Source organism: Taudactylus pleione, unplaced genomic scaffold, assembly GCF_031769625.1.
Source record: "Taudactylus pleione unplaced genomic scaffold, aTauple2 ptg000230l, whole genome shotgun sequence".
In the NCBI taxonomy this organism is placed as follows: Eukaryota; Metazoa; Chordata; class Amphibia; order Anura; family Myobatrachidae; genus Taudactylus; species Taudactylus pleione.
In genome coordinates this window covers 3144927-3169320 of record NW_028284632.1, presented here as the reverse complement: position 1 = coordinate 3169320, position 24394 = coordinate 3144927, and the positions used below count along the sequence as shown (strand labels likewise).

Sequence of the window (24394 nt, the reverse complement as noted above, 5' to 3'; positions counted from 1 at the left end):
AAGTGTATTGTGTGTATTAATTCCAGCATCATACAAAGTGTATTATGTGTCATAATTCCAGCATATACAGGAACAGCGATCACAGTAACCCATTAGATGCGGCAGTAGGGCCATCCTGCCAGAGCTGAACGTATTTATTTTAGATGTGGGCACCATTCCAGACTATTGGAGCAAGTCCGGGAGCCTGGAGGAGCTGCAGAAGAACCTAGCACTGCCCTGGACATACTGTATATGTACATATTGGGCTCTATAGCAGTGTATCTCTAACAGTGCATGTTTTCCAGATCTTCTAGTTGGGGCACAGGTTATTTGTTACTGACTGATACATGTTAAAAGATCCACAGGTGATGCTAATTATTTCATTTGTGATACTGAGAAGAACATGCAGCACTAGTAACAATATATTATATTACTATTTCTATTGTGGTCATGGTGTGGGCTGGGGAGGGGGATTTCCAGGCAGACGGAAACCCCCCCTGCGTTTGCCTATGCTGCTATAGAGCCCAATATGTACATATATGTCCAGGACAGTGCTAGGCTCTTCTGCTGCTCCCCCAGACTCCCGGACTTGCTCCCATGCCCTGGAATGGGGCTCACATCTAAAATAAATACGTTCAGCTCAGGCAGGATGGCCCTACTGCCGCATCTAATGGGTTACTGTGATCGCTGTTCCTGTATATGCTGGAATTATGACACATAATACACTTTGTATGATGCATAGATGGTTAAGTGCTAAGTCTGCCCTCTTCATGGACTGGCCACACTCACTCTAAAGTCAGGCATTTGGAAACCCCCTTTTGAAATCCTGTGTTTGCCACTGCAACCTGCTGCACAGAACCAATGATGTTTGTTATGGGTAGGGATGTGCGCCGGACCATTTTTGCCGGATTTGGATTTGGATTTGGTTCTAATTCGTCGTCCGGCTTTGGATTTGGATTTGGATTTGCCAAACTGCGGTGACTGGCTTTGGATTTGGATTTGGATTTGGATTTGGATTTTTTTACAAAAATTGACAAAAAAAGCTAAAATCACATAAATTGGTCTTTTTTTTCTTCCTAGAGTATTATTAACCTCAATAACATTAATTTCCAGTCAATTTAGACCATATCACAGCTTATAATATTGTTTTCAACATTATTGGCCAAAGGTTGCAGTGAGCTGACTGGTTACTAAGCGACAAAGCAGCGGCACAACGACACAGACACCACAGTATAAAGCACATCTATGACACATTGCCACACAGCAGTGGCAGAAATGAAAAGTAGTGCACCCACCCAGTGGGGTACGGCCAGCAGAGTCACAGTACTTGTTTACAAAGTGGGCTACGGCCCTAGGAGTCACAGTGCACAATCTTATTAGCATTACACCGCACATAGGGCCTGATTCACATTACACCATAAAGTAGTGTCTCTTATTTATGTTACGACACACAGTAGTGCCCCTTTTACACAATGCCCACAGTAGTGACCCTTTTACACAATGCCCACAGTAGCGGTGTCCCTTACACAATGTCCCCCAGCAGTGGTGCCCCCTATGCAGTCCCCTTAGTAGTACGGTCCACTATGCAGTGCCCCCAGTTGAATGCTCCCCAGTAGTATGCCCCCCATTAGCAGGCCCCCCCCAGTAGTATGTCCCCCATTAGCAGGCCCCCCCAGTAGTATGCCCCCCATTAGCATGCCACCCAGTAGTATGCCCCCCCAGTAGTATGGCTCCCCCAGTAGTAGGCTGCCCCAGTAGCAGGCCCCCCCCAGTAGTAGGCTGCTCCAGTAGTAGCCCCCCCTGTAGTATGGGCCCCCCCTGTAGTATGGCCCCCCCTGTAGTAGGCCCCCCCAGTAGTATGGCCCCCCCCCAGTAGCAGGCCCCTCAGTAGTATGGCCCCCCCAGTAGCAGACCCCCCCCAGTAGTATAGCCCCCCCCAGTAGCAGGCCCCTCTGTAGTATGGCCCCCCCAGTAGTATAGCCCTGCCCAGTAGCAGACCCCCCCCAGTAGTGCAGACCCCCCCCAGTAGTATAGCCCCCCCCCCAGTAGCAGGCCCCTCTGTAGTATGGCCCCCCAATAGTGCAGATCCCCCCCAGTAGTATGGCCCCCCCAGTAGCAGACCCCCCCCCCAGTAGTATAGCCCCCCCCAGTAGCAGGCCCCTCTGTAGTATGGCCCCCCCCAGTAGTATTGCCTCCCCCAGTAGCAGACCCCCCCCAGTAGTGCAGACCCCCCCCCAGTAGTATAGCCCCCCCAGTAGCAGGCCCCTCTGTAGTATGGCCCCCCCAGTAGTATAGCCCCCCCCCCAGTAGCAGACCCCCCCAGTAGCAGACCCCCCCCCCCCAGTAGCGCCCCCGGACCTTTGACAAGTAAAAAAATAAAAAAAATAAAACTTACCTGATTCCCCGCTCCCGCGCCGTCCGCTCTGTCACACGCTGAGGAGGGAGCCGGAAGACGGAGCTCATGTGTGAGCTCCAGCCGGCTCCCTCCGTGCAGCAGCCAATGAGAGTCTGTGTGACTCTCATTGGCTGCTGTAACAAACACACAGCTGCCGCTGGCGGCTGTGTGTCTGTGTCTGTGTAGGGCAGAGCGCTATCACTGCGCTCTGCCCTACACGCGAGGAGACCTGATGTCGGATTCTCTAGTGAGAATCCGACATCAGGCGGCCGCCGTTCGGCCCCGAACGGGGATCCGAGTCAGGCGGTGAACACCCGAACAGGGTTCGGGTGGACTCGGATCCCCAATGTTCGGAGCGGTTCGGATTCCACAGAATCCGAACCGCTCATCTCTAGTTATGGGTGCAGGGTGGGTGGTGCTAGGCCCCCTCTGACCCCCTGTCTGCACTGCACATCTTGCACCCATTATATATTTGCTCCCTATCCCCAAATTTGGAACCGTCTCTGCTATTTACAGAAATATATATCTCAAAACGGACCCATCACCTAAACCCTGGGGAAGCAGCATTTTGTTTCCTAAACCAATAATATAAGGTTGTAGTCAATCAATTAACTAAAGTAAAAAGGTGTGTCTCATACCTCAGTGTGGTCACTAGTACCTTGTGGATTGATGACTAGGAGTTCAGTCCACAAAAAGGCCACCACCACTGGCTGAAGGTGACGGGTGCAGTTGAACTTCTGGTCATCTACATTCCTGCTAAGTTTAATATTAAGGGAAGTTTCCATCTTTTATATATTAGGTGGTACATGCTCTATTGCAACTTTTACTAAATGGCTTATGTGTGTGTTTATTTGAAATCACTCAACAATACAAAGACTTTCATGGACAAACGCAAAAGATAGTCAGACATAAGAGGCTACGTACAAAGTACAAACCAATACATTTGTATTTAATCATTAGCATATCACTCAAAACTGCTCTATCTAAGTTATGGCCGGCCAGGAGGATAGTTAAATGAGGACATACAGTATGTATGCGTTTTATTAATGTTTGTCTATTTCCAACAAAAGGGTGTTTATTACACAAGCACCAGAGCCTTTCTTTGGTGGGCATCAGAGCATTGCAGTTCCCCAATACTGCCACCTCAGCTACGGCTGTTTGGACACAGAAACCGCTGCTGCAATAAGAACCACATCCCCAGTGATGCATTGGGAGACTCTTCCAGAAAAGGACATTCGTAACCCTTGAAAGGAGAAAAAGGAACAGGTAGCCAAAGGAGGTGAAGTCTCACCTGAAGCTCGAGGGATAATATTGTGCGTAGGGGTCAGGGCTGTCTTAACAGAATTATAGGCCCTGGGCAAAGCAATGCACTGAGGTTTTTACATACCCATTCATGGGAATAGAAATGTATATGGTCAATAAAATTAAACATTTAGATTTATTGGTACTTTCAACATAATCAATGTTTAAACATAAAAAATGATGTAAAGCAAGGATTACAGATTCCACTTCCCTCTTCTCTTCTCCAGCTCGCAGTGTAGTTCCTGCTCTGCACTGGAACTGTGATTAAAGTATGGAAGCCCCCTTAGAGAGAGGGGCCCAGGGGTATGTGCAGAGCGGCCTAAGAGCATTTTTCTTTACCTCTCAAAAGGACTGCCCTATGCTTGGAGCAAGCGGCCACACACTCTATGTAGATTCTCCCCCAGCCAAGTCCGTCCCTGCTCGAAGGCCCCTAGAATCATGGGGACCTGGGCAAATGCCCAGTGAGCCCATACATTAAGATGGCCCTGCTAGGGGTGGCCTGACTCCTAAATCTTCCCCCGATCATTCATATTCTAAAGGTGCATATCCACTACACGAGACTGGAACGACTGTACGATTACAACATTGTAATCGTACAATTGTTAATCACCCTGTGCAGTGGATAATGTGCCCACACTGAATGATATGTCATTCAGTGCAGTCACCCTCCCTCATCCCCGAACATGCACAACCTGTTGATCTCGGCAGGTTGGCCTGCATGTTCAGGCGATGATAGATGTTGAAAACGACCAGCGGGAGCGCGCATCGCTGGCCGTTTTTGACATTTTACTGCACGATTTATGAATGATTAATGAGCGATTGAACGATAATTATGTCGTAATCGTTTAATCACTCATTTTAATCGTCTAGTGGATACGTGCCTTAACAGGAGGAAAACAGAAGACAGCAAAGACAGAAGGGAATTAAGGAGATGGAACCTTAATGTGAACTTTTTGTTTAAAAAGTATTTCAAAGCATTCAATTCTTCTAAGTAAAGGATACATACAACGGGGACATAACACTCCATTGCAGGACCCTTGCGCAACATTTTATTTTTGTGGTGGGGTGACGATGCATAGCAGGGTTTTTTTTGGGATCAGATGGACCAGAATCGTGTGTAGTCCATACTTCCACCACTGACAAACAGCAGAATATATGAAGAGAACAAAGACACTTAATAGAAAATATATTGCAGAAAGAGTTAGCCATTGTAGGCCATGGGCTACAGTTCTCGAAATTTTTCGGGAGAAGGAACCCTCCCTGGCAATGACCAGTCATGCATGTGCAGTTTGATGACCATGCTGTAGCACGGATGGGTCCCAAACCCAAAAGTAACACATTGCAGGTTCGACCATCTTTTGGAGCCACTGTCCCTGCATGTGTTTCATGTGAAATCCCGGCGATCCTTAATTTCTTATTGCCGTGATAAGTGGTGATAGGAATTTATAATTATCAGGACCAAGTCCTGATAAGTAATGACTATGCCCCATAGCCAACAGACTCCTGTGTATCTGCGCTGAAGTATGGGGAGGTATGTTTTTGCTGCTCAACATCAACCTCTGAAACCCAACAAGTTACGTGAGAATCTTGGCAGGAGTAGCCAGAGCGGTCTATCAGAAGCCAAATTGGCACTTGCCCAAGGCCGTACTGGATAAGGGGGCAGCAGAACACCAGCTCCATGTTACATTTCTATTATTTGATAGCTGATCTGCACCCCCTGCCCTGTATGTGGCTGGATACAAGCTGGCTGTTCCTCTGTCTTTATTATATAACGTTATTAAGCATACAGTGTTGTAAACCTTTCTGACACGGAAATACTGAGCACTCAGTATGGCGTCTGTCTTGTAAACACCTATTACACCATAATGATACATGGTCATCTCTAGAGGTTTAAAGGATAGAAGATAGTCATCACATTAACACTCTCTTGTGTCTGCATTTTATGGTCCTAATATCTCTAATGCTGTTTGAAGACTTGAAAAATGAGAAACAGACCAGAGGAGAAGGAAGGAACGTGATGACTGAATTGTGATGTATGTTCTCAGCAGTGTACATCATAGGAGGGCATATTTATATTCCCATCAGGTTCTGCCTTGGCACTTCATTGCTCTGCCTAATCTGACTGGTAATGGTCCTTAAATGGATCATTGAGCTGAGATGTTACCAATTGGAAACCAGTGAGGAATATAGCATTTCTGAAGACATTAACCCGTTCACATGTGTTTAGGCATATCTGACTACTTGTCATTATTTGACATTTTATTTCAGGCCAAGCTTCTTATGCTGTTATCCAGGCATTTACTAGGTCCGATAAAATAATGTTGCATCTTAAATATATAATTCCAGTCTGCACTAAGAAGGGCATCAGTGGGGAACAGGGACAGACTGGGGCTCTAGATCAGCCATGGCAGTCGTGCGCTCACAAAAGGGGCATGGTTAAGTCTCACGGTGCATGCCGCGAGTCACGGGGGCCTGGCCTTGCAGCATGCTCCCGTCTCTCAGTATCCCGGCTGAGCAGAGCACTGTGAGGCGGAGCTGTTTGTCCAGGTTTTAAGGTTGGACCGGTCCATCAGACTATACGGGGCCGTCTCAGGTTGGCAGTGTGCCACCCCTTCCCTCCCTCCCCCTGAGCTCATACCATGAACTCCAGTGGGTGGGTGGAGGGCGGGACACCTCCGGAGTCGGGCAGGTAAATTCTGCCCTGTTCTGCCTCAAGCCAGTTCTGAGGCCTTTGGTCCTTCTCTTATTTGCCAGAAGTGCCAGCCCAGCCATGGTTGGGAACTAAAACATGCGAACCACTCAGCTCTCATACACAGTGGCATATCTATAATGGGTGCAAGGTGTGTTGGTCTTGGGGGGCCCAGGCCCCCCTCGCTCCATACCTGCTCCAGCATTGGTGGCCATCTTTATTCCAATGTATTTGGAATGGTGGCACAGCAGAGCACAGTGCTAGAGTCTTTGATCTCTTCTGCGCATGCGCAATCTTTCAGAGTACATTGCTGGAAAGATGGCGGCCCTGATGAGCGCTAGTATGGAGGGCAGCACTGCTGACATACTGTATGTATGGGAGGACAGCTGCTCATCTCTTAAAACACCATTTGCTCATACATGCATACATACATACATACTGTACATACATTTTAATAGCTGAAGCACTTCTGTGTGACAGGAAATTAGCACTCTATATTTAAATGTCATTATATGTTATTATAACCTAGGAGTAGTCACACATAATTTCCCCCGTCTCCTGCTACAATTATTATTCCACCACCTTTTCTATAAATTGTTTATTAGATCTCTTAGGGGCCTATTCATCAAACGATAAATGGCCCGATAACCATGCGGAAACGCTAGATTCCGCATATTTAAGTTACCAGGCCATTCATCATCAGGGGTCCCCTTTGGTATTCAATAAACTCCGAAAACTGAAAGTTTTCGGAGTTTGCTGCCGAGCACAAGCTCCATCTGCAGACGGCGCTTGTTCTCGGATCCCCGCTCTTTCCTATAGGAAGGAGTTCCGGGGATGCGAAGACGACGCTTCCTCACCAGCTCCCCGGCGGCTTTGTGCATGCGTGATCCGAAGTCACCCATACGTAGCTGGGACAACGGGGAGCAGGTAAGTAACGCAGCTACGGCCTTCGATAAGAATAGGCCCCTTAGCTTGTAAGATATTTGGGGCAGGGCCATCTTAACAGTTTCACGTTATTGTATGTTAGCTATTCATATCATGATCCCCTCAATGTACAGTGCTATGTAATATGTTGGATAATAATAAAGAATACATTTTATAAATGGGCAGTAAAGGGCTAAAAGTTCTTTACATATGACATGTTTGCATCTAAAATAGGGAGCTGCCATACTGTCAGTTATGTCTAGTAGTTTTCCATTTATAGGGTTAAGTAGAAGAATAGCGCAAAGTGGTCCAACTAACATGAAGATCGCATTATGAAGGCTTATTTTTTTTAAAAAAAGCATAATTCTTCTTTGCTAGAATTTTACTCAGTTTGCTAGAATTTTACTCAGTAAAACAAGATTTACCAATGCAAATAAACATTCTCACTGACATGTTTAACATCATATGTGCATTATACTGTTATAATAATCAATAAATTAATAATCAATTAATTTCTGTCAAAAGGTATGTGAAAAATGTGAATTACAACCATCCATTCATTCCTGTATAACAATGTATGTTTGTCACTAGAGGGTGCTGTAGTTTGTAACTACTTTTATGTCATTCATTATGTGTTTGCCCTTTTTATTTTATGTTGCTTCACTTGCTGTTGCCCTCTTTTTTTTCAACCTACATTTATAATAAATCATATATTTATTACTGGAAACTTACATCACACCATTTCAGATTTTCAAATATGGAGTTTACATCTTAATACTTAGGGCTCTATTTATTATTATTTTTACTAAAATAAAGTGAAAAGGGGTGTTTTCACACCCTTTTCACATTATTTTAGTATCACCTAAATTTACTAAAGGGCAATTGGAGTAGAATTTGTAAAATTCTACTCCAAGCCCTAATTATCACTTAATTTTAGTAAGCAAATTGCATTTCCCATAATTGTAATGGGAAATGTGATCTGGCCAAAGTGATAATAACGTGTGGACCGAGAGCTACCTGGTTGATCCTGCCAGTAGCATATGCTTGGACCGAAAGCTACCTGGTTGATCCTGCCAGTAGCATATGCTTGTCTCAAAGATTAAGCCATGCACGTGTAAGTACACACGGCCGGTACAGTTAAACTGCGAATGGCTCATTAAATCAGTTATGGTCTCCCCCGGTTACCGGACTCCTGCTCTGCTCTAACAGGCAGAGCCCGGAGCCGGCCCCAGTGATCAGCTGTGTGGTCTAAACAGACCACACTCTGATACACTGCTAAAAAAAAAGAAAAGAAAAATAGTAAAAAAACAAAAACTTACCAGAGTCCAAGGACTGGAGATTGGGGCTCCGGTGATGTCCTCCCTCCGGTCAGCTGATCTCCCATCCTGCACTGGGACCCGGTCATCACTTTGACCACGTCCAAGGGCAGAATGGGATGTCAGCTGACCGGAGCCACGGAGGACATCACCAGAGCACCGATCAACGGAGGTAAGTGTAATTAAGGGAGGGGAGGTCGCGAGGGGGAGCTTCGCGGCGGGGGCTGGGCTTAGCAGCGGCCGGTCGACACATGCTCGGGCACTTGTCACTGTATTTTTTGCGAAAATACTGTGATAAGGCTGCGGAGGGGATTTACAGGGACAGAGCTTTATCGCAAGGTCTGTCCCTGCAAGGGATTTTTAGTAAATCCCTGTGATATTGCCTGAATTCGCAATGCAAATTCAGTCAGTAATATCACACTACAATCTGCATTCAAAATGCGGATTGCAGTAAATAGGGCCCTTAAACTCCCAATCACCAGATGTATGTCTTCCCACTTCCAGTGTAGTGCAACCAGTAACCATAACAATATTGAAATAACAACACTGAGACTTGCTTAAGGGGAAAGGAAGGTCAGCTTTTATTTATTTTCCTATTTATTACTCTAAATGGCTATTTAAACTAGCAGATACTAAAAATACTAAACACTACTAAATGACTAATAAGAGGAAAGGACAGATAAAGAATGGTGGCACCGAAAGAACAGCCCCACAATGCAAGATCCACCAACTGTCACTCCATACTCAACCCGTACCAACATGGGAGGCGGTCAGCCAGCCCATTACCGCGCCCAAGTTATCCACCTCCCGCCCCAATGACACAACATGAACTCACCCGGAGCGATGGTACCGCTGACCCCAGTAGGGAAGAGTCAGCCTAAGCCATGTATTGGGGAGGGAGAGCACCTGAAGCTCCATAGACAGATGGCGACTGCAACCATTCTTTCCAGCCAAACGCCAAAGCTGACACCATTAAGAAACCAAAAAACACATAACAAACCAAAAGGAAGATGACTTCAGATGGCTGCTACAGCAATCTCCCTAAAATGTCCCTGAAACCCCACTCCACAGCATCCTTCCTATAGGCTGACCCAACTCACCCCATCCCCTATTCCTGCCTAGTAACTAAACCTTAACCCTTTATAGCCCGTAGTCAGACATACTGGCTCGGGTGTTTAATTTTACTCCCTGCATATGAAATTGACTCCGTCTTAATTCAGTTTCATAAAGCTTGTTTCAACCAATGACAGAACGCTTTAACTTCTAATATCCTTATACTGTACCTTTCCCAAATGCATAACTGTTTTGATTAAAGGATATATCTTCTTTGGACTGCCTACTGGGACATTATTTAATCCCTCAACTGTTGGAACTTTTTTGAACCATTCAGCATTGTCGTAACTTGGAGTGTGCGAGTGATGTCACTGCCAATGGTTCAAGGTCAAGGGGATGACCCCGTTGCTCCCCTGGTGGCACCTGTATTTAACTTGCAGGATGACTGTAACACCATAGGCAAACGCAGGGGGGGTTTCCGTCTGCCTGGAAACCCCCCTCTCCAGCCCATACCATGGCCACTATAGAAATAGTAATGTAATAGATTGTTACTAGTGCTGCATGTTCTTCTCAGTATCACAAATGAAATAATTAGCACCAACTGTGGATCTTTTTAACATGTATCAGCCAGTAATAAATAACCTGTGCACCAACTAGAAGATCTTGAAAACATGCACTGTTAGAGATGCACTGCTATAGTGCCCAATATGTACATATACAGTATGTCCAGGGCAGTGCTAGGTTCTTCTGCTGCTCCTCCAGGCTCCCGTGTTTGCTCCAATAGTCTGGAATGGAGCCCACATCTAAAATAAATACATTCAGCTCAGGCAGGATGGCCCTACTGCCGCATCTAATGGCTTACTGTGATTGCTGGTCCTGTATATGCTGGAATTAATACACACAATACACTTTGCATAACGCTTATTAAACTGGTAAAGTACTAATTCTGCCCTCTTCATTGACAGGTCACACTGGCTCTAAAATAAAGCCTTTGGAAACCCCCTTCTGGAAATCCTGCATTTGCCACTGAACACCACCCTGCAGCATGAAAAGCAGCTGTAAAGCTACCTATCTCCAGACACTCAGCTTCTTCCTAGCCCGGCCCCTTCATGGTAACATCATGAAGTCAAATATGCAGGTGGCGCATCCGACTCATGATTCATTAATGCCGTGCTATGGCCTGCTATTCGGTATTGCTGAAAGGACTCAACATATATCCAGAGAAGCTGATATTACTTCTCTTTTGTGTATGTAGCCCATATTAACTCCTGCGTCAGGAATTGGTAAAACACAAGTACTAAGTTGCAGATCCAGTGGAACATTGCGGGAGGAATAGTGGCGGCCACTCATATCGGAATGCTTTTTACACAGATTTCAGACTCAAGGCCTCATTTATCAACGTGGTTTATCACTCATTTTGAGAGATAAAACTTGTTGGTAAATGAGGCCCTCAGTCGCACACAGATGTACAAGTAGTTTTGTTGCTTCTGGCTGTTTTAGCAGTGCAAATAAGATGCACATTGTGAGCAAATAAGACGCTCTGCGTGGCTGAATCGCACAGATCCTGGCGCACCGAGAGGGGCTATTTGTGTCGACTTCAGCCATGAGGACACATCTGCAACTTTAATAAATAGGGGGAGATGTATCATCGGCGACATCGCCGATGCGGTACATCCCCCCCGACTACGCGTACATACCGCATGCGCAGAAGGACGCGGGCCAGGGGGGCTCATGGGAGGGATCCGGTCGGATCCCTCCCAGCCCCGAGCGTCGCGCTAAGAAGCCCATAAGCTTCTATTGGGTAACTCCACCTGAAGGTGGCGTTACCTAGCAACGCTGCATTCTGCTGCTTAATGCATACGGGGAATGCGGTAAAACCCCCAAAAACTGCATTTTCGGGGGTTTTACCGCATTTTGCCGATAATACATCTCCCCCATAGATCTTTAAGAGGCACTGACAGGACAGAAGCACAACGTTTTTCAGTGTTGCCACTGGTAGTGACTCTAGGGCAAGTCTGGCCAACCTGTGGTTCTCCAGCTGTTGTGAAACTACAAGTCCCTGCATTCCCTGCCACACTTTTAGCATTCCTTAGCAAGGCATGCTGGGAGCTGTAGTTTCACAACATCTGGAGAGCCGCAGGTTGGTCAGGCCTGCTCTAGAGGGTAAATTTACTATGTGCAGGTTTTTAGAAGTGGAGATGTTTCCCATAGTAACCAGTCAGATTCTAGTTGTTAACTTCTAGAAGGTGCTAGATAAATGTTAAGTAGAATCTGATTGGTTGCTATGGGTAACATCTCTAATTCTAAAAACCCATACTTTAGTAAATATACCCCTAGGTTACAATCCCAGTGCTACAATAATATTACTAGTTACTGTTGTGAACTTGACCTGCAAAATGGCTGACTTCACTGTTAGTAGCCAAACATGCATACAAAATGGCTGCCGTGCTGAGAATTCTGAGCTAAAGCCAAACGTTTCAAGCCATATATTAGAGAGGTATCTCCATTTATATTGTAAGAAGAAATGATGGAATGCTTGACGTTTGGAATCTTGTCAGCTCAGTTCCTGGGTGATTATATAAGAGCCTAAGGTCATGATAATGGCACATCATTCAGGCTGATTAAATAGAGTGCCATGCGCATTTAGCCTGCAGGGTTACACAAGTTGTATGTTAATGTGTGGCAGAAAGTGAAGTCAGAGAACCCAGATAAAACGCTTTGTACAGCAACCTGATTTCCCCTGGGAACGGGTACATCAAGTAAGAAACTGCATCAGTTTAATCGAACCTCTTCAAAGGTTGAAATAATTCACTTATATTCAAAGATTTTTTTTTCCTTTTAAAGGCTTTTGTAAATATTCTTGTTTTATTTAGAACAATCTCTTCAATGCACTGTGCTGCAAAGTGAATTATACAGGTATAAAATAAGTGTGCGTGGAATTGTTTGATGTGATGAAAGTGATGTGGAAAGATGTCAGATGAGTCTTTAATGATTCAGAGCAACAGTCAAACAATACTGCTGTAAAGTGAGTGACTTTAAAGGGAAAATAGTATTAGACCTCATCATTTAGTGCTAGATCTTTTCTTTGATGTCCATTAAGAAATCACAATAATAGTGCAATGGGACAAATGCATTTAAATAAATAAAAATATATATATTATGTATAGGATATCATAAAAGGACCACCACAGTTGTTAAAGCAAATTCCCCAAAGTAATAACAACACTGGTCTACGTTTACTTTCACAAGAACGAAACTGAATCTAAATGTATTTTTTTAGCTGAATTTGAATACGCATTCAGATTTTTTCCATTGGGCAGGGTAGTATTTTTGTGACATACCTAAGTACTAATTTTATAAAGCTTTAAACATGTCTAAATTATAAATATACACCTCATTCTGGCTGACCTAAAAAGTAGATTTTTGGGGGCATATTTTTTAGGCATATTTTGCCTAGGGATGTGCGCCGGACCATTTTTGCCGGATTTGGATTTTCACCATTATTGGCCAAAGGTTGTAGTGAGCTGACTGGTTACCAAGCGACAAAGCAGCGGCACAGACACCACAGTATAAAACACATTGCCACACAGCAGTGGCAGAAATGAAAAGTAGTGCCCAGTGGGGTACGGCCAGCAGAATCACAGTACTTGTTTACAAAGTGGGCTACGGCCCTAGGAGTCACAGTGCACAATCTTTTTCACATTACACCGCACATTGGGCCTGATTCAGAGCCGCTCGTAAGCGGCCGCTCGTTCGTTCCGAGCGATGTTTGCCCAACTGCGCATGCGTACGGATTTTAATACACATGCGCGAACCAGTCAGTGCGGCCGAAAATCGTTTGTTTGCTAAATAGCGAATGCCTGCTATTTTGAGTGACAGGAGGAGGCGTATGTGGGTGGTAACAGAGGAAGGTGCTTGAAAATGGGGAGTGGAGATCCGAACGCAGGCGTGCTTTAAGGTCAAAACGGGCGTTTTATGGGTGTGCATAATTAATACAGCAGCGTCATTGACCATGTCACTGGGTTATTTTATAGTCAGAACTGCTCGCAAGATTGTGGTAGGAAAAACCAACCACAAGAATAGCGAGCAGTTCATACGCTGGTCGATGTACTCGATTAATCTAATAAATAGCGGACATGACATAGGATGCGAGCGGCCAGGGGGCATAGTTATCCAGAAAACGACCGCAAGTTTTGTTCGCTCATTCAGACATGGAGGCGTCAACAGACCGCAAAGAGCGAACGGTTCATTTGAATAGCCACCCCCTTTTCCTGAACGACCGTCTGCAAATACCGTCCAGCTCTGAATCAGGCCCATAGTGTCCCTGATTCACATTACACCATAAAGTAGTGTCTCTTATTTATGTTACGACACACAGTAGTGCCCCTTTTACACAATGCCCACAGTAGTGACCCTTTTGCACAATGCCCACAGTAGTGACTCTTTTACACAATGCCCACAGTAGTGACCCTTTTACACAATGCCCACAGTAGTGACCCTTATACACAAAGCCCACAGTAGTAATGCCCCTTATACAATGCCCACAGTAGTAGTGCCACTTATACAATGCCCCCAGCAGTGGTGTCCCTTACACAATGCCCCCAGTAGTGGTGCCCCCTATGCAGCCCCCTATGCAGTCCCCTTAGTAGTAGGGCCCCCTATGCAGTGCCCCAGTAGTAGTATGCACCGCCAGTAGCAGTGCCCCCATTAGCAGGCCCCCAGTAGTAGTATGCCCCCCAGTAGCAGTGCCCCCAGTAGTATGCCCCCCAGTAGCAGTGCCCCCAGTAGTAGTGCCCCCATTACCATGCCCCCAGTAGTAGTATGTCCCCCAGTAGTATGCCCCCAGTAGCAGGCCCCCCGTAGTAGTGCCCCCAGTAGTATACCCCCAGTAGTAATATGCCCCCCAGTAGCAGTGCCCCCTGTAGCAGGCCCCCAGTAGTAGTGCCCCCATTAGCAGTGCCCCCATAGTAGTATGCCCCCCAGTAGCAGTGCCCCCAGTACCGCCCCCTTACAAACACATATATAAAAAAAAGAAAAAAAACTTACCTGAATCCCCGCTCCTGCTGCTGTCTGCTCTGCTCTGCTACGCACGTAGGGAGCCAGAAGACGGAGCCCCCAGTAGTAGTGCCCCCTTTTGCATGCCCCCAGTAATAGTATACCCCCCAGTAGCAGGCCCCCAGTAGTAGTGCCCCCAGTAGTAGTATGCCTCCCAGTAGCAGTGCCCCCAGTAGCAGGCCCCCAGTAGTAATGCCCCCATTAGCAGGCCCCCAGTAGTGTGCCCCCATTAGCAGGCCCCCAATAGTAGTATGCCCCCCAGTAGCAGTGCCCCCATTAGCACGCGCGAGGAGGGAGCCGGAAGACGGAGCTCATGAGTGAGCTCCAACCGGCTCCCTCTGTGCAGCAGCCAATGAGAGTCTGCCTGACTCTCATTGGCTGCTATAACAAACACACAGCTGCCGCTGGCGGCATTCTGTTTCTGTCTGTGTAGGGCAGGCCGCTATCACAGCAGTCTGCCCTACACTAGAGGAGCCCTGACGTCGGATTCTCTCGCGAGAATCCGACATCAGGAGGCCGCCGTTCGGCCCCGAACGGGAATCTGAGTCAGGTGGGGGAACACCCGAAGAGGGTTCGGGTGGACTCGGATCCCCTATGTTTGGAGTAGAGATGAGCGGTTCGGATTCTGTGGAATCCGAACCGCTCCGAACATTGGGGATCCGAGTCCACCCGAACCCTGTTCGGGTGTTCACCGCCTGACTCGGATCCCCGTTCGGGGCCGAACGGCGGCCGCCTGATGTCGGATTCTCACTAGAGAATCCGACATCAGGTCTCCTCGCGTGTAGGGCAGAGCGCAGTGATAGCGCTCTGCCCTACACAGACACAGACACACAGCCGCCAGCGGCAGCTGTGTGTTTGTTACAGCAGCCAATGAGAGTCACACAGACTCTCATTGGCTGCTGCACGGAGGGAGCCGGCTGGAGCTCACACATGAGCTCCGTCTTCCGGCTCCCTCCTCAGCGTGTGACAGAGCGGACGGCGCGGGAGCGGGGAATCAGGTAAGTTTTATTTTTTTTATTTTTTTACTTGTCAAAGGTCCGGGGGCGCTACTGGGGGGGGGGTCTGCTACTGGGGGGGGCTATACTACTTGGGGGGCCATACTACAGAGGGGCCTGCTACTGGGGGGGGGGCTATACTACTGGGGGGGTCTGCACTACTGGGGGGGGGGTCTGCTACTGGGGGGGGCAATACTACTGGGGGGGCCATACTACAGAGGGGCCTGCTACTGGGGGGGGCTATACTACTGGGGGGGTCTGCTACTGGGGGGGCCATACTACTGGGGGGGATCTGCACTATTGGGGGGCCATACTACAGAGGGGCCTGCTACTGGGGGGGGGCTATACTACTGGGGGGGTCTGCACTACTGGGGGGGGTCTGCTACTGGGCGGGGCTATACTACTGGGGGGGCCATACTACAGAGGGGCCTGCTACTGGGGGGGGGCTATACTACTGGGGGGGGTCTGCTACTGGGGGGGCCATACTACTGAGGGGCCTGCTACTGGGGGGGGCCATACTACTGGGGGGGCTTACTACTACTGGGGGGGGCAGCTACTGGGGCAGCCTACTACAGGGGGGGCCATACTACAGGGGGGGCATACTACTGGGTGGCATGCTAATGGGGGGCATACTACTGGGGGGGCTTACTACTACTGGGGGGGCCTGCTACTGGGGCAGCCTACTACTGGGGGAGCCATACTACTGGGGGGGCATACTACTGGGTGGCATGCTAATGGGGGGCATACTACTGGGGGGGCCTGCTAATGGGGGGCATACTACTGGGGGGGGCCTGCTAATGGGGGGCATACTACTGGGGGGCATTCTACTGGGGCCACTGCATAGTGGACCCTACTACTAAGGGGACTGCATAGGGGGCACCACTGCTGGGGGACATTGTGTAAGGGACACCGCTACTGTGGGCATTGTGTAAAAGGGTCACTACTGTGGGCATTGTGTAAAAGGGGCACTACTGTGTGTCGTAACATAAATAAGAGACACTACTTTATGGTGTAATGTGAATCAGGCCCTATGTGCGGTGTAATGCTAATAAGATTGTGCACTGTGACTCCTAGGGCCGTAGCCCACTTTGTAAACAAGTACTATGACTCTGCTGGCCGTACCCCACTGGGTGGGTGCCCTACTTTTCATTTCTGCCACTGCTGTGTGGCAATGTGTCATAGATGTGCTTTATACTGTGGTGTCTGTGTCGTTGTGCCGCTGCTTTGTCGCTTAGTAACCAGTCAGCTCACTGCAACCTTTGGCCAATAATGTTGAAAACAATATTATAAGCTGTGATATGGTCTAAATTGACTGGAAATTAATGTTATTGAGGTTAATAATACTCTAGGAAGAAAAAAAAGACCAATTTATGTGATTTTAGCTTTTTTTGTCAATTTTTGTAAAAAAATCCAAATCCAAATCCAAAGCCAGTCACCGCAGTTTGGCAAATCCAAATCCAAATCCAAAGCCGGACGACGAATTAGAACCAAATCCAAATCCAAATCCGGCAAAAATGGTCCGGCGCACATCCCTAGTTTGGAGCGGTTCGGATTCCACCAAATCCGAACCGTTCATCTGTAATTTTGCCTTTGGGATGTCTCTCTTCATAGTCCAGCAATAGTCAGCCAGCATACTGGATTTTTTGGGCATCTATTGCCTTTGGGATGTCTCTCCTTCAGTGAGAATTGCGTCACTCGAACCACCCACTTTCACGTGCAAGTGTGGGGGGGGGTCACGGAGGGCCTACTCTTGCGGGGTGCCAGGAGTGGCACCCGATTTTCGTAGGAAAGTATGATGTACCTAAACCGAGCATCTGCAAGATAACAACAGCACAGAATAATGATGTAAGGCTCATGTCAAACCAGTGCAGGAAGACAGCAGTTTCAAACTCACCTCTATACGGAATACAGTTCAAAAATCTAAATCCAACATGTTCCTTTTTTTTATTTATTTTATCAATCGCTTCTATCTAAATTGCCAGTGGCATTCTACACGGAAAGGAAATATTCTGTAGCATACTAAATGATCCAGTCCATTGAGACTTGTGGATCCTACAACAGAAATCCTTACTTTATAATTAAAAGACAACAGCGTGGATTAATGTGGGCTATGAGGTTAACATTAACTATCTATAATTTCCATGCAGGAACAAACAGAGTGATAACTTAAAGCCTAGCTTACCTAGATATTATGCTGCTTATTCTGTGTTGAATATATGCCTGCGTGTGGAGTGTACAGACGCGTCCTTACTGACCCATTAATCTGTCACCATATGGGACGAAACGCATGGTGCAACTCACACACTGCGCCATGGGTTGTAACTTCCGGACTTTTACATATTCGCCTAAATCTCGCACTGCATTGAGGGCCTGATTCAAATGTGGACCCTAATGCAATCGCTGTTGTGATCTCTCACGGATCACAAGTGCGCAAATATGGTAATGACTCACTCTCTGGTTCTGATTCAGAGCCGGACGCTCTGACAGAGCGCTCGCTCTGAATCTAGACCGTCCTTCTTCATTTTTAGAGCGGCCTCCTGGCCGCTCGTATAGCTGTGGGTTACCACCCACAGCTATAGTGAGCGGCCAGGAAGATGGTCGCGATGGTCAAGACCATCGGGCTTGCGACAAGACCCTTGTGGTAGGGTCTCGTCTGCCGCAAGCCCTGGAGTGCTTTTGGCTCTATCAGAGCCGAAAACACTCCCACTGACATCACTTGTGATGTCAGTGGGGCCGGCCCCAGACGGTAGGCGTTCCCATGGGAACGCCTCCGTCTGGCCAGCCACGCCCCAGGCCCGCCCACCAAAGGGGGCATGCTGTCACTCACCATTGACAGCACGCCCCCTTTGTAGCGAGACCCATAGCGACGGCTTGCCCATCGCTATCTGGGTCTTGCGCATTTGCACGACGGAGCCGGGTCCGTCGTGCGCATGCGCATTGGCCCAACATCGACCCGCTTGCGAGCGCTCAGTGCTCGTGAGCAGGTCTGAATCAGGCCCTCTGTCCAGTGCTTAGAGACGCCCACTGAAAGTGTCTCAATTTGCCTCTCACGCACAAAACCAGAAATATCGGAAACATCGAACGCAGATGAGGCGGCCAGGGGGCAGAAAGAGAATAGCAAACCTCGTGCTTAGAACCTGTGATAACTACTGATGCTCTCATGTGTCCCCCGCCATCAGAAAGCTGGCAGCCTTCATGTGACTGGTGACAGTTCCACAAAGCATCGCAGGCGTCTCTGCCAGTGACAGGGGGCTGACTGCAGAGTTCCCCATATTCTTCTCTATTCAGTAACACATGTTCTAACTGCTATGTCTGTGCTTTTACCATTTTGACAGAGCCTGTCACCACACAATCAGTAGCACAGACACAGACAGAAGTGTGATATAATTATCTTTTATCATTTTAAATACTTTTCGTCTAGAAGCAAAATGCACAGGGATTTCACAGAGCATCATTGTAAGAATATTTAGTTGAAATTTAAAGTGTTGTGCGACGTTATCGGCACCAGTCATTATGGATATCATCCTACTACACAGTATGAAACACATACTATCTGCAGAGGGAACGGATAGAAGCAAGTTATGCGCTGGATTCCTGTTGTCAGGATGAGGTTTGTGCTGAACCCACGGCATTGGTCAGAGATGTGCGCTATTGCCGCCACAGCTAATAATTTCTGTACATCAGCTGTTTTGCAAAAATATGCAAATGTCACAAATCGTACAAAGGCGCAGCTCGGTCAGAAATCAGCCGATTATCGGACTTCTGAGGAACCCTATAGTCGCGCAGAATGGGCGCTGGATCTGAGATGCCGGGGCGATTTTTAGGGCATACAGGAACACAATTGCAGACAGACACGCCCTGAAAACGGTCGTGACAGGCCTGCATTTCAGGCACCACCCCCATTGATGCTCACAAACGGATCCGTGTCTGTCAATCATTTTGTAAATAAATCCTCACTGCTATCGGTAATGAAACTTGATTGCATGCGCAGACCACCGATAATCGCTTCACCGCAGAAAACATTGGTACTGCGTCCATCGCTGAATCAGGCCCAATCTTAGAAAATACTGGTTGAAAGAACACGTACGATAGATTGAGCTATAATCACAACCAACTGCAGGTTAAGGGCTATTAGGTCAATTTCAGTGGTTTATTTACCAGAACACCAACTAATGTTTTATTCATGTTATCAGATAACCTATCATCCATCCACCTTATGTAATAACACTGTTAGACAACTGCGTTATTTTTTTTCTGATGAACCAACAGTATTTTTACAGTTTTTGTTTAACATTTTTCTCCCACGTTATGGGGCCCATTTATTATTCATTGGGTTTTTGACCCGTTAATTATAATTTCTTATCTCCGCTATTCGCAGCAATAGGAAATTAAGGGCCTGATTCAGAGCCGCTCGTAAGCGTCCGCTTGTTCGCTCCGAGCGATGTTCGCACATCTGCGCATGCGCATGGGTCGTAATGCGCATGCGCCAACCAGTCATTGCGGTTGGAAATCGTGTGTTCGCAAAATAGCGAGTGCCTGCTAATTTGAGTGACAGGATGAGGCGTTGGTGGGTGGTAACAGGGAAAGGTGCTTGAAAACGGGGAGTAGTGATCCGAACGCAGGCGTGCCAAATGCTCAAAACGGGCGTTTTAAGGGTGTGCATAATTAACAAAGCAGCGTCATCGGCCACGTCACTTGGTTGTTTCTTAACCTGAACTGTTCGCATGATTGCGGTAGGAAAATCCAACCACAAGCACTGCGAGCAGTTCAGACGCCTTTCGATGTACTCAATTAATCTAATAAATAGCGGAGATGACGTATGATGCGAACGGCCAGGGGGCGTCTTTACAAAATAGCGAGCGCATATTTAATTCGCTCGCTCAGACATAGAGGCGTCAACAGACCGCAAAGAGCGAGCGCTCTATTAAAGTATCCGGCCCCTTTTTCTGAACGAGCGAGCGCAAATAGCGTCCGGCTCTGAATCAGGCCCTAAGTACGGCCAGGATGAATCATTCGATCACATCCAGGCATGTACAGTATGCTGACCATGCATGTACTGTACAGTCTGCTGACCACACATGTACAGTCTGCTGACCATGCTTGTACTGTACAGTCTGCTGACCATGCATGTACAGTCTGCTGACCATGCATATACTGTACAGTCTGCTGACCACGCATGTACAGTCTGCTGACCATGCATGTACTGTACAGTCTGCTGACCGCGCATGCAATACCGGAGAGTGACGGGGAGGGTTCCTAAGGATTCCTCTCCTGGTGCTTTTTTTTTCTATGGGGGCTTCTTTTGCTGTTGAAAGCAAAGGACCACAGCAGATATCTCAGATATATCCTAGGGATACAGAATATTTGTGGGTACACCCCCCGAAAATGGGAGTTTACAGAGGATATCCTGCAAAAATGAATTGATAAATAGGCCCCTATATGTTAACAGACTTGAGTCATGTTCTCTTCTCTTGTAATTTGTGACGCTCCTTACCCATGCAGGCGCAGCAGAATAATAACACAATGTATAATTATAGCAGAAATAGGCAACTTGTGGCACTCCAGCTCATGTGCCAATAGAAATGCTGGCATGCTCTTCGTACCTCTGGCTGCCATACACAAAACATGCAAAATATAAAGCAAATGCAGACAGGATGATCTCACTAATGCGGGACATACATCTATGGGCCAATGCCCCATTTTGCTGACCCAGATCCTATATGCCGATTGGCAACCATTGATGATTGGCGATCCATCGGATAATTGGGGAAATTTAACATGTTAAAAACCCCTGATTCGCCACCCATTTTCAGGTCAGAATCAGGGAATAGAGATTGTCCAACATGTTGAATTTCTCTGATCCCCTGACCCCAGTAGAAAGGGGCATTGCCCTGATACAGCCTAGATGTATGGGCCCCATAACTAGCTATGTTTTATATATACAATAAGAGAATGGTTAAATACACTTGTAGGCATGGCATTTAGAAGATCTGGGGTTGCCTCCTTGTCTTTCTGACAATTGTTCTATACGTATACAAGAGGTTTTCACCAGGGTTGCTTGCGGTTACCTAACAGCTCACTTATTATAAGACGAGTCTGGATGGAACTTAGCATTCAGGCCTCATAGCAAAAAGTCGCTGCTGGTCTAACCTCCTGAGGCTACAGCTCTTTGCTTCTGATCATGAGTACCCTTTGGGCAGCATTACCGTGCATGCTCCTGCCCCGGAGTGGGCCAGCATTGCTGGGCTCTCTGACCTGCAACATCATAGAGCCACACTCCTCTGCAATAGAGGTTGTTCCACCACTGCATACAAGAATCACTAACCCATTATGGTCATAGTCAGAACTGGTTGGGCTATGCTATTAATAACATTAGATGCAGGTATTTTATATTCCTTGACTGATGAGCTTTCTTGATAATGAAACAAACTGACTCATATAATGTATATTTTATCTAATCCCATTTGCAATGTGTCATTGGACATTCATATTAGTGTCATTTCCCCATGCACCCGATAATAAAAGAGATTACATGGCTTACTCACCACACTTAAGCCAAGCAGTCCTCTTTGGACATAGTCCAGGTTCAGTTGATCTAGGTTCTCCAAGTAATGCTGCAGACGGGTGTACGTGTATGGATAACAATAAGCAAACTGGTATACGTCGTCTTCTCGGTCAAAGCAAAACGCAAAAGACATGACGTAGTTTTTGCGGTGATCTGGGCAACGATAATAGTAGACATTCTTTGAGGGCAGTCTTTGCCTGTAAAGAGAATGAAGACACACAGGACTTTAGCAGTTGCTTATACTGATTTTAGGCTTAGAGACAGAGAATAACTTGGGGAAGAAGTGACTAAGGGGTCTATTTACTAATCAGTGTTAGGAGACAGAGGCCCTGATTCAGAGCCAGACGCTCTGACAGAGCACTTCGCTCTGAATCAGGGCCCTCTGTTTTTTTAGAGCGGCCTCTTGGCCGCTCACAGAGCTGTGGGTGACCACCCACAGCTATCGCGAGCGGCCAGGAAGATGGTCGCGATGGTCAAGGCCATCGCGACGATCGGGCTTGCGACGAGACCCTTGTGGTAGGGTCTTGTTACCGCAAGCCCTAGAGTGCTTTTGGCTCTACCAGAGCTAAAAGTACTCCCACTGACATCACTTGTGATGTCAGTGGGGCCGGCCCCAGTCGGTAGGCGTTCCCATGGGAACGCCTCCGTCTGGCCAGCCACGCCCCCGGCCCGCCCACCAATCGGGGGCGTGCTGTCACTCAACATCGACAGCACGCCCCCTTTGGTACGAGACCCGGAACGACGGCTTGCCCGTCACTATCTAGGTCTCGCGCATGCACACGACGGAGCCAGCTCTGTCATGCGCATGCGCACTGGGCCAATATCAACCCGCTTGCGAGCACTCAGTGCTCACGAGCGGGTCTGAATCAGGCCCAGAGGCCTGATTCAGAGCCAGTGCGCATGCGCACTGGGCCAACATCGACCCGCTTGCGAGCACTCACTGCTCACGAGCGGGTCTGAATCAGGCCCAGGGGCCCTGATTCAGAGCCAGATGCTCTGACAGAGCGCTCACTCTGAATCAGGGCCACCCTTCTTGTTTTTTAGAGCGGCCTCCTGGCCGCTCGCATAGCTGTGGGTGACCACCCACAGCTATAGCGAGCAGCCAGGAAGATGGTCGCGATGGTCAAGACCATCACAACCATCGGGCTTGCGACGAGACCCTTGTGGTAGGGTCTCGTTGCCGCAAGCCCCAGAGAGATTAACAGAGCCGAAATCTCTCCCACTGACATCACTTGTGATGTCAGTAGGGCCGCCCCCAAACGGAGGCGTTCACATGGGAACGCCTCCGTTTGGGCAGCCACTCCCCTGGCCCGCCCACCAAAGGGGACGTGCTGTCACTCAACATCGAAAGCACGCCCCCTTTGGTACGAGACCCGGAGCGACGGTTTGCCTGTCGCTATCCGGGTCTCGCGCATCCGCACGACGGAGCTGGCTCCGTCGTGCGCATGCGCATTGGGCCACCATCGACCCGCTTGCGAGCGCATAGTGCTCACGAGCGGGTCTGAATCAGGCCCAGAGTGAAAAGTGATACGGTGCCAGCCAATCAGCTCCCAACTGTCATTTTTCAAACACAGCCTGTGAGATAACAGTTGGGAGCGGATTGGCTGGCACCTTATCACTTTCTTATCACTTTTCACTCTGTCTCCTAAAACTGCTTAGTAAATAGACCCCTCAGTGAATAAGGACACTGAACATATAACCACAAGGAAGGGACTTGCTCGAGACCACGGTGCCTTTCCCAGAGTCATCACTTTGTGATCTTGTACAGGGAATGAAAAGTTTAATTTACTGCAGTAACATAGACTCACCTGAATCGAGGCTACTTAAGTTTTTTACAAAAGCTACTGCAAGAAAAATCCCAAACTTAAATACCAAAATTATTCTTTGCAAAACTTCATACAAAGTATAAGAATTGGGCATCGTTTTAATGCAGGGACCAGATTTACAGCTCAGGGTATCAAATTTTAAAACAGACACATATCTATGTTATTATTTTTCTTTAAACCATCATGAAGTAAGTGAGGAACCCTTTAATAAGAGTGTATGTGTGACCTGGGTGTTTGGACAGGCATAGTGCCAGCAAAGTGCATTTTATGGTTCCGGTAAGCGTGAAATAAAATG

General features: G+C 47.5%; 1 protein-coding gene across 1 annotated transcript in view; it reads right to left on the bottom strand.

Moving 5' to 3' along the window:
- Positions 1–24394, bottom strand: part of AGBL4 (AGBL carboxypeptidase 4) — a 2679639-nt gene that overhangs the window by 1093445 nt on the left and 1561800 nt on the right. Inside the window, exon 5 of the mRNA XM_088479301.1 lies at positions 22254–22470. Within this exon, the coding sequence (XP_088335427.1) occupies positions 22254–22470 (217 nt within the window). The remainder of the gene's footprint in view (positions 1–22253; positions 22471–24394) is intronic.